Source organism: Culex pipiens, chromosome 1 (assembly GCF_016801865.2).
Source record: "Culex pipiens pallens isolate TS chromosome 1, TS_CPP_V2, whole genome shotgun sequence".
Taxonomy (NCBI): Eukaryota; Metazoa; Arthropoda; class Insecta; order Diptera; family Culicidae; genus Culex; species Culex pipiens.
Genome location: NC_068937.1, coordinates 107102939 through 107116589, shown reverse-complemented (window position 1 = coordinate 107116589; position 13651 = coordinate 107102939). Strand labels below are relative to the sequence as shown.

Genomic DNA, 13651 nt, shown 5'->3' with positions numbered 1-13651 from the left:
TAGTCTACCATACTCACTGAAGTTATGCGGATATGTTCCGGGGTCAAAAACCGTCGACCTCTGGCTTGTTACGGCGGTAGACCCTCAGATCTTAACTCCAGGAAGTTCTTGGATGACCCAGGACATCCAAACACATCTGGAAAGTAGTCTACCATACTCACTGAAGCTATGCGGATATGTTCCGGGGTCAAAAATCGTCGACCTCTTGCTTGTTACGGCGGTAGACCCACCGGTCTTGACTCCAGGGAGTTCTTGGATGACCCAGATCATCCCAATAAGTTATTACAACAATGTACTGTAGCCTACCACACTCACTGAAAAAGTCTGGGTAGGATCCGTTGTTAAAATCTTGAAATTTCGCCTTGTTTCTTTGGTAAGCCTGTTGCCCAACATTCCCGGGAGTTTCGGATGGACTAGAACATCCCAGGTGTTCCAAAACCATGCTAAAATGTTTTAATAACATAACTAATCAATATTCAATTGATACATTTTGAAAATTCTACGACAAATTACGAAATCCCAAAGATTCTTGATTTAAGTCAGATTCTCAATTTAAGTCATGGACATTCTTTTTTTAAACGATTCTCGATTTAAACACCCCCATTTCGTTGTGTAAATCAAGAATATGGTGTATTTTGCTGCATTTTCATGACAATTTCTACATAGAAAAGATTTTTATTCGGTCGTGATGATTCTTCCAGCTATAATTCGGGGTTATTTCAAAGAAAGTTGGAAATCTTGTAAATTTGGTTGGGAATCATAAAAAAAATATTTTTGAGGGGGGCGGGGGGGCGACATAAACTTTCAAAAATATTTGCAACGGCCTTATTCGAAAAACAAAGTTGCTCAAAATGACTTTTTGAACACGGGAAAAATACAAATTTTCGAAAAAATTGGTCATTAGATGGTTAATCTTGGAAAAATAAATCCTTTCATTGCTATCTATCATGAAATCGATAATATGATTTTGTGGACCACCATTTTAAATTTCTTCAATAAGAAAAGTATTGAAAAATTATGAATTTTAGTTGAGTTCTTTTTATTGTTATGCCAATAAAACGATTTTTGCTGAAATCCGGACGATTGTAAAAAGGTTTGGTTTTTTTCTTTAAGAAAAACCTATCATGTTATATATTTTTAGAAAGGTTTTTCCAATAGGCTTAAAAGGTTGCAGATCTGGCAAACCTATTTTTAGTTGAGAGTACCTAAGGGTTATTATACGCTTTTTTGAAGCCGGGTAACAGATATTTTGATAACAATGATGGGGGACACTTCTGCGGGGGCGGGATCGAGGGCAGCACACGGGCCGGGTGATCTTATCACCGCTGGGGATCGCTTTCGGGGGGGCACACTCCGGACACACCGGGCAAATTCGCGCAGCACACGCCGGCCACCCTTGGGGGCACACGCACCAGCAGTACAGTGCAGCACGGGATCGAGAGCGGGCAACTTCCGCGACCGGGTGATTTTATCACCCGCGGAGATCGGTACAAGGCCGGAGAATTCCTCCCGAACAAACGTCCGTCTCGGGACAGCACGCGCGGCGCACCTTTGGGGAGCAATCACTTAACCGCGCTTATAAAACGGGGACGGGCTTGGCACTGTGGAGCGGGTTCGCGTCGATCACTAGCGCGGCCGGGTGTTTAATCACCGGGGGGATAGTTTTCCGGGGTGGCCGATCGAACGGGGTGAAAATTAAAAACGCGACGGAACTTGGGGAAAACGCGACTGCTCTGCTTGAGAGAAAACTTTTATTGGTGACGACGTAAACAAAATTCTTCTTCTTCCCTTTCTCATCCGTCGGTGACAGTTCTCGCTGCCACCTACTACTGTCATTCGTACCAACCTATCTAGATAGCGCTGTGCGCTTTTTCTGTTTACGGGTACAGGGACAATTCGATTTTGATTCCCAACATAATACCGGCCACCTTGAAAATTCATTTTCAAAATAAACTATTGCTAAGAAAACTACAAACTAAATTTCAAGAAAAAATCACTTTTCATCCTCGGCTTCGTCTGCACACTCCAGGGGGCAGATTTTCGAAACGGCTCGCTTCAGGATTCCTCCGGCGGTTCGCAGAGTGGCTACACGGGTGACACCATCGGGTCCGGGATGCACTTCCAGGACGCGGGCCAGCGGCCAGCGGGCAGGTGGAAGCAGTTCGTCTTTGATGATGACCACAGAGCCGACATCCAGATTGTAGCGCCGGGGATTGTTGCTGAACTGCGTCTGGAGCTCCTTCAGGTACTCGTTCCGCCAGCGGTGCCAAAAACGCTGGGAGTAGGCCTGGATGCGCTGGTACTGGTTCAGACGGTTCAGCGGTACGTCGCGCACGTCCGGCTCGGGAAGCGGGCGGATCATATTCTTCACCAAGAAGTGAGCCGGGGTGAGCGCGGACAGATCGTTGGGATCCTCCGACAGTCGGGTAAGGGGGCGGGAGTTCATGCAGCCTTCGATCGCAGTGAGCACCGTGGTCAGCTCCTCGAAGGACAGCAGTGAGTTTCCGAGCTGCCGGACGAGATGCTTCTTGGCCACCTTCACAGCAGCCTCCCAGAGACCGCCGAAGTTGGGAGCGCGTGGGGGGATCAGGTGCCACTGGATGCCGTCGTCCGCCAGGTGCTTGGCGATCTTGTCGCTTTCGGGTCCCGGCTGCAGCATCTGGTACAGCTGGTGAAGCACGTTCTTGGCTCCGATGAAGTTGGTCCCGTTGTCGGAATAGATGTGACTCGGCTTGCTTCTTCTCCAGGTGAACCGGGTCAAAGCCATCAGGAACGCTGCCGTGGACAGATCGTTGACAAGCTCCAGGTGGACGGCCTTCGTGCTCAGGCAGATGAAGACGGCGACGTAGCACTTGCGGGACGCGGCGCGACGGTGCGTTGGTTTCAAATACAGCGGCCCGCAGAAATCGACGCCGGTGCAGGTGAAAGCTTCGTTGGCGGTGACTCTGGCGACGGGCAGCTGGTTGGGGGTTCGCTCGACAGCATCTGTAACAGCGGCGGATCGCGTTGCGCACCGCGCGGCGGCCGTTCAACGGCCAGAACTCATCTCGGACGCTGGCGAGGGTCATTGTGATGCCACCGTGGATCACCTTCAAGTGGTAGAACGTCAGCATCAGCCGCGTGAATGGGTGGAAGCCAGGGATGACCATCGGGTGCTTCACTGCGTACGGCTCGTCGGAAAGGCACAACCGGCCACCAACGCGTATCACACCAGCTTGATCCAAGAATGGGTTGAGCAGGCGCAGAGGGGATTTTGGTGCGATAGGTCGGCCTTTCCGCAGCAGCTTGAGCTCCTCCGGGAACGTCTCGGCTTGGACGATCTTGACGAGTGCGACCTTGGCGGCTTCCAGCTCGACGACCGACAGAACTCGGTCCGTGTTCCGCTTGCCGGGCTTGCGAAAGTTGGACGCAAAACGCAAGGCGAGTCCCACTGCGTTCAGCATGCGTCGGTACGAGAAGAAGATGGTGAAGACACGGTTGGGCGGGGCGGTTTGTACAACCAGAATGGGTTTCTCCTTCTGCTCTTCGATGGGGAGCGCACCTTTGAGGTCGCGCTGCGGGGGCCACAGCGGTTTGTGCTTGCCCAACCAGGACGCTCCGAACTTCCACTTGGGGCTGTTGACGAGCTTCTCCGCCGGCATTCCACGGGACACCAGATCCGCAGGATTCTCCAAGCCGGCGACGTGCAGGCACTTTGCACCGTGGGTGATGATCTGGATCTCCGAGATGCGATTCGCGACGAAGGGTTTCCACCTTCGGGGCGCCGACTTCAGCCACTGCAGAACCACCTCCGAGTCGGTCCAGAAGTACACGTCTTGAAACTTCACGTCCAGGGCTTCGACGACTCTCACGTACATTTGCGCGGCGAGAAAGAATGCGCAAAGTTCCAGGCGGGGTATGCTTCGCTTCTTGAGGGGGGCCACCTTCGACTTCGATGTCAGCAAGCTCACCTTGATCTTGCCGTCCGGCGACTCCGAGCGCACGTAGGCGACTGCTCCGTAGGCCACCTCGGACGCATCCGAGAAGAAATGGAGCTCGGCGTAGCAGCATTTGCGGGCGAAGGCGTAGCGGTCGATGCGGAAGTTGGTCAGGTGCGAAAGCCCTTCGCAAAAGTCGAACCATCTTGTGCGCAACTCCGGGGGGACCAACGCGTCCCACTCCAGTGCCAAGTACCACAGCTCCTGCAGGACTATCTTGGCGAGTACGACGACGGGAGCGATCAGACCGAGGGGGTCGTACAGCTGGGCGATTACGGAGAGGATGTTGCGCTTGGTGGGGGACAGGTCCCAGACGACCGAGACAACGAACCGGAACACGTCAGCTTCGGGCTCCCAGCTGATGCCAAGGGTTTTGATCGTCTCTTCGGGGTCGAACTGCAACGACGACTGCGTTCCAAGGAGCTCGCTGGGAATGTCCGCCAGGACGGCGAGCGAGTTGGAGCACCACTTACGCAGCTGGAATCCTCCCTTCAGCAGCAGCTTGCAGAGATCGGAGCGCAGCAGGATCGCGTCGTCTACGGTTTGCGCGCCGCCGATGAAGTCGTCCACGTACATGTGCTTCTTGATGGCCGCGCTGGCCTGGGGGAACTGCGCGCCTTCGTCGTCTGCCAGCTGAAGCAAAGTTCTCGTGGCCAAGAAGGACGATGGTGCCAAACCGTACGTCACCGTGGCCAGCTCGTACGTGGTGATGGGTTGCTCCGGATCGAACCTCCAAACGATCCGCTGGTACGGACGGTCTTCAGGGTGCACCGCCACCTGGCGGTACATTTTCTCGATGTCGGCTACTAGGGCGATGGGGAACTTCCGGAAGCGCAGCACAGTGTCCAGGAGCTCGTCCTGCACCACGGGTCCGACTAGAAGCGCATCGTTGAGGGAGTGTCCCGCGCTGGTCTTGGCGGAACCGTCGAACACAACGCGCACTTTAGTCGTCGAACTCTGTTCCTTGATCACGGGATGGTGGGGCAAATAGCACGCGCGGGAACTTTCGTCTTCGGCGTCGTCGGGAACAGCGTGCATGTGGCCCAGGGTCAGGTACTCTTGCATAAACTCGTGGTACTGCGGCTTGAGCTCGGGTTGTTTTTCCAGCTTCTGCTCCAGCCACCGGAATCTGCGAACAGCGTTCGTTTTCGACGCGCCGATCATCTGCTGGAACTCGGGGTGCTTCGGCAGCTTGACCACGTACCGTCCACTCTCGTCGCGCGCAACCGTCTCCTTGAAGTGGGCTTCGCATTTGTGTTCGTTGACCGAGTAGTTGGAACCGCCGACCTCCTCGAGTGCCCAGAATCGCTCGAGCATCTTGTCCACGGATTCCACTGTCGCCACATGACAGGACACCGTAGGTTGCTGCTCCGCTTCGTCGCTGACCTCAACTGAGCCCGTCGCAATCCATCCAAACACGGACTCGACAAGCAGGGGGACGGGGCCAGCCAGACGGATCCGGCCTTCGAGCAGGAACGAGTAGAAGTGAGCAGCTCCGATGATCATGTCGACCTTGCGCGACACGTTGAACTCCGGATCAGCAAGTGCCAGGTGCTCCGGAATCTTCCACTGGGCGATCGGGATGGTAACGGGCGGCGTCTCACAGGTCACCTTGCGGAGCACGAGGAAGTCAAGAGTCTCCGCGAAACGGCTGACACGGGATCTGACCTCGGTGCTGACCTTGTGCTTGGCGTTCGTGATCGTGCTGTCAACACCAGAGATGGGGACGTTGGCAACTTTGCGGAACAGGTGAAGTTGCTGGCACAGGTGTTCGCTCATCACGTTAGGCTGGGATCCGGTATCCAGCAGGGCACGGGCGAGGTGTTCTTTGCCGTAGCTGTCCAAAACAGCGAGCACCACGGTCGACAGCAGCACGCTGGCGCTGCTCGACTTTGTTGCGGCGTTCACGGGAGCGGGGTTCAGTGCGGGGGTGGCTACGACGGGGTTTGTGTCCTGCGATCCAGGGCCGGGATGGATCATCGAGTGGTGGCGCTTGTTGCATTGCTTGCAGTGGTACTTCGAGCGACAGTTTCGCGCAAAGTGGTCGCTTCGGAAGCAGTTGCTGCATAGCCTCTTGTCCGTGACCACTCTCAAGCGCTCCGAAACGTTCATGCTGTTGAACGCAGCGCAGTCCATGATCGAGTGCTTCTGTTTGTCGCAGGCGGGACACAACGGGAAAGTTTTGGGCGGGGATTCTACGGCGGCGTTCAAGCAGACGCGGGTTTGGAACGGCTTCTTGGGCGCGGAGTTGTGGCTTCCAGACTTCGGCGCGACCTGCTGCGGGCGGTTGATCTGGATCGTCTCCCGAACGCGTGCGCGCCTCTGCAGGAACTCGATCATCGCGCTGAAAGTTGACCGCTCCTCCTTCTGGCCGATCGATTCCTCCCACGCACTCAGCGAAGCGTCGTCCAACTTGTCCTCCAGCAGCTCGATCAGAATCGAGCTCATCTGCTCGATTGGTTCTCCCAGCTGCTTCAAGATCTGCGTGTGGCACTGGAAATCGTCGACAATCCGGTGCAGCGCTTCGACGGAGTCGTTGGGGATCTTGGGGTACTTCAACAGCGTACGGATGTGCTTCTTCCGCAGGAGATTCTTGTCGTTGTAGTACTTGGTGAGGGTCTCCCAAGCGATGGCGTAGCCCTGCGCGGAGATTTCCAAATTCGCGATCTTGCCAGCAGCTTCTCCAAAAAGTGACGACCGAAGGTAGTGGAACTTCTGCACGCACGAGATCTCACTCGACGAGTGGATCAGGGAGAGGAACGTGTCGTGGAACGTGAGCCACTTGCTGTAGTCGCCGTCGAACTCCGGGAGCGTAATTGTCGGGAGCTTCACGTTCGACAGGCCAGACAGCAGCGCAGGGCGACTCGTTTCAGAGATGGGCGCGGGGGGTCTTGATTCCTCAGGGGGCAACTTCTCGAGCAAGCGGGCTTTGCACTTGAAGTACATCTCCTCCACGGACGCGCGCTGTTGGAGGCAGCCCTTCTCGAACAAGTCGGTGTCGTCCATCTGCTCGTACTGCGCCATCAGCGACTCGAACGTCTCGAACGTTTTCTCCAGTCTGCCCAACCGGAGGGGAACTTCACTCTGCTTCTCTTCCGCGTAGGTGTCCAGGAACTGGTTCACACGCGCCAGCGACTCGTTCACCACCTTCAGCCGCGTCTCACACTGGCGGATCTTCTTTTCCGCCGCTGACATCACGGCCACTTTCGGGGCGGCACACGTGGACGAATGGACGAGGCTGGAACGGGTAAAGACCCAGGAAGTACCGCAAATGGGGGGTGATTTGATTGGAGAGGTACTCACCTGGTACCTCTTGGGAATGAGGCCTTGTAAAAATCAAATCAGCCACTCCAAACTTCCTCGCGGCAGGCGCGGCGCACTAGCAGTGCAGTAGACAGCACGTGTGGGAAACGTGCGACCTCGTGATCCACGAAGTGAGGTTATCTAACCTCCAAAGTCCTACGTTGTGTTTCGGGACGGGACGTGGCGCACCAGGAGGTATCCTGGTCACGGCACCAAAATGATGGGGGACACTTCTGCGGGGGCGGGATCGAGGGCAGCACACGGGCCGGGTGATCTTATCACCGCTGGGGATCGCTTTCGGGGGGGCACACTCCGGACACACCGGGCAAATTCGCGCAGCACACGCCGGCCACCCTTGGGGGCACACGCACCAGCAGTACAGTGCAGCACGGGATCGAGAGCGGGCAACTTCCGCGACCGGGTGATTTTATCACCCGCGGAGATCGGTACAAGGCCGGAGAATTCCTCCCGAACAAACGTCCGTCTCGGGACAGCACGCGCGGCGCACCTTTGGGGAGCAATCACTTAACCGCGCTTATAAAACGGGGACGGGCTTGGCACTGTGGAGCGGGTTCGCGTCGATCACTAGAGCGGCCGGGTGTTTAATCACCGGGGGGATAGTTTTCCGGGGTGGCCGATCGAACGGGGTGAAAATTAAAAACGCGACGGAACTTGGGGAAAACGCGACTGCTCTGCTTGAGAGAAAACTTTTATTGGTGACGACGTAAACAAAATTCTTCTTCTTCCCTTTCTCATCCGTCGGTGACAGTTCTCGCTGCCACCTACTACTGTCATTCGTACCAACCTATCTAGATAGCGCTGTGCGCTTTTTCTGTTTACGGGTACAGGGACAATTCGATTTTGATTCCCAACAAACAATGAATAGCAAATCGAAATAACTTTCCAATTTATCAAAACAAATGAAAATATGACGACCCTAGGGTATGCGTAGAACAATTAAATTTTAAACAATTTTAAGGGGTGGCTATTGTAATTTTTAATGAACATATTTTTTAATATGTGAGGAAAACACCAACCTCATAAAGGCTTTTTTTAAATATTTTTTTAAAGGAGACCATCTGCGTGACATTGTTTAACCGCTTCTACGTGAATTAAGAAACATTCAAGATTAATTTTATAACACTTAGGTTGATTTATTTCACTATTTTTATATAATTAAAAAGAATTTTTGTTGCAGCTCCTTTATTTGTTTCCATTTACAAACTTTTACATTTTTTAAAGATTAATTTATAAATATTCATGAAAACAAGAATTATTTTGATTAAGCCACTCTCCCCTACGATTATGCCATCAGCAAGAACACTGCACTTCTCGCTTGTTCGAACCTCTTGGTAAACCTTCTTAAGAGTGCAATTACTCTGCCATTAATGATGCGTGATCGATTTACCCCCTTCTCTCTCTCACACACACTCTTCTGACTTCTACTTGTTTTTTTTTTTCACTGGGGATTTGTGTGGAATGTGTGCAAACGATTCCATGTCGATAATTTGGGGTCCCGAGCGGACCACATTAAGTAATGGCGGACAATGAAAAGTCGCCTCTCTTTTTGAGGCGATTTTTTTTGGGTTGTTTCCGAAGATTCTGCCATCCATCTGCCCATCTTGAGACTCTTCCTCGAGGGCAACATGAACAACGATTACGAAAAACGATGGGTTGTATTTGAAGTGGGAATTAATTCACGGACACTTTACTTTGTAAAACTTCGTACCGATGATGGCCCCTAATGAGAGTGGGAAACGTAAAAGTGCCATTAGATGGCGATTCTTGGTCCGGGCCTTTGCAGCCTTCTGAATTGAGCGTATTTTTGCACTAATGCGAAATTAATCACAAGTTTTGCACGGCGATGCAAGTCACCACTTACCGATAAAGGAAGAACACATGCATGTGTAATGGGTTGGCTCATTTAATTGAGTTGGAATTGCGGTTGAGATTTTGTAAGAGATCATTTGGAGAAACGCTTGGAGCAGGGTACTTAAGTTTGTTGTCGTTTCGTTACGATAGAATTAGCTAATGATAAGTTTGAAAATGATTCTTTTTAAATCCAGCTGATGAGATTTACTTGTTCAATACTAATTGCTTCCATTTCTTGTATCCATCCTTCCAGCTTACCTGCTCCCCTTCCGGAAGCCCAAACGCGTCCGGACGGCCTTCTCACCCTCGCAGCTGCTCAAGCTGGAGCACGCCTTCGAGAACAACCACTACGTGGTGGGGGCGGAACGGAAGCAACTCGCCCAGACCCTCTGCCTAACCGAAACCCAGGTAAGTCAGTCGCCGCCGCCACCACTGCGGATCGAGATCTTATCTAGATGAACGGTGGGGGAGGAGGTACTTGTTGGGACACATTTGTGGCAATTGATTTCACGCTCAAGATCGTTTAATTTGCCACGCAATCTCACTTTCTGCCAACTCATGACGTTCGGTCGGATCCCGGGGAGAAGTTATGGCACCCTCTGTGAGGCAGCTCCCCAGATGTCCAGAGGAGCCGGCCGTCCGACCGTTGTCGATGGGGGAAGATGGCTATCGCAGAACATCATTGTGTTTGGTTGGAAATAGTTACTTTGCGATACTTTGGAACAGTTTGTATGGTGTTATTACCTGAATTGGTTAAAACTTTTTTATCACATAGAAATTTAGAAAATCAATCCAACAACTTGTGATTTTCGCCATGGTAATCCCTCTACTGTCCAATTTTTTTTTCGAAAATTTGTATTTTTCCCGTGTTTAGGAGGTCATTTTTAACAACTTTTGTTGTACGAAAAACTTTACTTCTCTTGTTTTTGATTTTTCTTGTTTCATACTTAGTATTTTAGTTTGCATTAATCTTGTTTAGTTTATATTTGTTTTTGGTAGTATTTGGCCATTTCTACCACCTCCTATTATTACATTTTTCAATTTTTCAATTTTTTGCTTGTTTTTAATATTTTCTGATATTATCATTTAAATTGTAAAAAGGTGCGTAAAGGCACAGACTGGGACATTACAAAAATTACTGCATACTTCTTTTTACTTAAAATATAGGAAATATTAGTAAGAAACACAGCCAAAGTCGACCCCTAAAAACATGATTTTTTTTTAAACATTGGCAAAGTCACATAAAACAAGTTAAACTTCCAACCCTAAAATTTTCTACAATTTTAAGAGTTCTTCTTTCCAATGCTTTTTAAAGATAAAAAATTGGTTGAAAATGGATTTTTTAAATCGAAGCCCGTCTAAAGGCAGGGTTGGGTTGTAGAGGGTTAATAAGAATTGGACTAGCGTTCCAATCTCTAGAATTTAATTTTACCTCATTTCCAGAAAATAATAGCTCATACTCGCTTATAAATGTTATGGAATAATTTTAAGAAACTGAGCTTCTCCATGAATAACTTATGGCTGTTATTTTTTTATAAGCCTCCAGATGAGTGTTAAATATCATATTTTTTTTATACTGTTGAATCAAATGCTGGAATGCTGATTTTCTCAGAATCTAGATTATGCTATATTGAACTTTTTGCAATCCCGTTTAGAAAATACTGACTTTTCCTGTCATTCCATACTAGAGGTGGGCCACGGTGGGTAAGAAGGGGATTATTATGCAACTTGCATGCACCTCGGAAATTCCTCCTGGAGGTTGTTGGGGGGACTATTCTGAGTCAGAAAAATTGATTCCCAAAATAATCGGTCGGTGAAAACTGATTTTATCTCGATTTGAAGTTGAAAAACCTAATATATCACCTAAAACCTCAAAAATACGTCTAAAATCTCGGTCTAACTATGAACAAAGATGTAAATTTTCATCAAGATATCAATTCTTAGGTCCCAAAATATATTCCTGACATACTACACCTTAAATCGGTCCATTACTTGAGTCCCAGCGTCATCAGAAGGTGTAAAATAGTGTTATTAAAAAAAATATTTTCAATTTGCTCTGGTAAATAAACTGTCATGTCTGAATTCAAAACCTAATCTTGTAGCATTGTTGCAAACGAAATGAAGAACAATTTTGCAGAAATAAGTATGACATTTTATCCATTTTCAGTAAAATTATGTTTTTTTTAGTGGGAAAATGTGGCCAATTTTCAAAATTATTTGATATTAAACTCATTCCTGTTATAAACAGCTGCTACGATCATACTCAGTAGGATGTAACAAAAAATACTTTTTGGCAGACATTCAGGGGCTGGTTACGGTGGGCGTACTGAGCTCAAATCCCAAATATGAACTTTGACTGAACTTAATAGGAGCTGTCGCTTTGCATTTGAATTTTAAATGGGATTTAACCCGCAAAAAACATTTTTTTTGATGTAGATTTTTAAGGCACTTTGGCCACTAAAGCGTTTATTTTCAACATCACTGGCGTGTAGGCCAGATCCTTGCGCATGTTTAGTATATATAACATTGAAGTTTTGAGCAAAATGAAATCTTTTCTGCTGAGCCGTTTTTTCGGAAAATTTCAAAACTTTGAAGGCCTGAGCTCCAGAGTGCTTCAATTCAATGTCATACATACCAAAACATGCGCAAGGATCTGTCCTACACGCCAATGATGTTGATAATAAACGCTTTAGTGGCCAAAGTGCCTAAAAAATCTTCATTTTTGAAAAAAAAAGTTTTTTACGGGTTAAATCCCATTTAAAATTCAAATGCAAAGCGACAGCTCCAATTAAGTTCAGTCAAAGTTCATATTTGGGATTTGAGCTCAGTACGCCCACCGTAACCAGCCCCTGAATGTCTGCCAAAAAGTATTTTTTGTTACATCCTACTGAGTATGATCGTAGTAGCTGTTTATAACAGGAATGAGTTTAATATCAAATAATTTTGAAAATTGGCCACAATTTTCCCACTAAAATAAACATAACTTTACTGAAAATGGATAAAATGTCATACTTATTTCTGCAAAATTGTTCTTCATTTCGTTTGCAACAATGCTACAAGATTAGGTTTTGAATTCAGACATGACAGTTTATTTACCAGAGCAAATTGAAAATATTTTTTTTAATAACACTATTTTACACCTTCTGATGACGCTGGGACTCAAGTAATGGACCGATTTAAGGTGTAGTATGTCAGGAATATATTTTGGGACCTAAGAATTGATATCTTGATGAAAATTTACATCTTTGTTCATAGTTAGACCGAGATTTTAGACGTATTTTTGAGGTTTTATGTGATATATTAGGTTTTTCAACTTCAAATCGAGATAAAATCAGTTTTCACCGACCGATTATTTTGGGAATCGATTTTTCTGACTCAGAATAGTCCCTCCAACAACCTCTAGGAGGAATTTCCGAGGTGCATGCAAGTTGCATAATAATCCCCTTCTTACCCACCGTGGGGCAAAACCGCTCTTTTTAAGGAGCCGCTCATTTTCACTCGCTCATTAAAATTAGTGCACAATTCGAACAGGTCGTCGCCATCGTGCTAACTTGTCGTACGTGCATTTTGGGCCAAATTGAGTTAAGAACGCCATTTTGTGCAGCTCACAATGCCTCACCTTTTGACCTCCACAGATCCCCAAAATTCGATTTCAATCCTGAGATATTCAACAAAAACCGAAAAAACTCCGTGCATTTTTGTCACTTTACATATGAAAGTAGTTTCAATCTTGTCGTGCTATCTTGTCACTCCATGAAAATTGATGTAAGTGCGACAAAAGGCCAAAGGGATTTCAGGCCAGGAAAGTCAGGATGCGTTTGTCGCACGGTCAAGCTAGACTACCGTAAACATTTGTAATTATAACTCGGGACTCCAGCATCCAACTTCAACCAAACTTCTGGACAATGCACAGAATGGTCAGCCAAACAAAACGTGTTTGTTATTGTTTACATTGCATGCTCTCGTTTTTGTATATTCAAGGTCAAACATTAAAACGCGTTTTTCTCGGAACGTCAAAATGGCGGGTGCGACATGATAGCACGACGACGTCGAGGTCTTTTGCTCTTTTTTCAATTTTTTATGAAAGGGCTATTTAAAGAATAGTGTGATTTTGTATGCCATTTTTATAATACTTTTTGATTTAAGGAAAAAAACGAGAAGGTTTGCCATAGGTCTTGGCGTTATTAATGTCAAGATTTTTACCTGAACCTAATCGTTTGAATAATTGGATGGGAAGAGCACACAACTTGGCACACTATATATACTTATCGGTAAGCAGGTATTTGGAGAAAATTATTATTCAATTTTCGATATTGCTTTTTTGCTAGAATTTTACGAAATGCTTATTTTAGAAATTATTCCGCAAAACTTTTTCTACATTCTGATTTGATCATTAAAGTCTATAAATGCATATGTTTAATTCAAAATGTCTCATTACGATAATTTGTGCAATGAAAAGATTTTTATTATGTTCAGAAAATTATTCAGCTTTACTTGAA

The 13651-nt window shown here is 47.7% G+C and overlaps 1 protein-coding gene across 1 annotated transcript; it reads right to left on the bottom strand.

The window, feature by feature from the left end:
- Positions 1–1993: 1993 nt before the first annotated feature.
- Positions 1994–9181, bottom strand: LOC128092358 (uncharacterized). Its single transcript, XM_052706019.1, has 3 exons — positions 9163–9181; positions 2898–7303; positions 1994–2851 (listed from the first exon to the last, which is right to left on the bottom strand). The coding sequence occupies exons 1-3, from the start codon at positions 9179–9181 to the stop codon at positions 1994–1996; spliced, it is 5283 nt and encodes a 1760-aa protein (XP_052561979.1).
- Positions 9182–13651: the final 4470 nt, after the last annotated feature.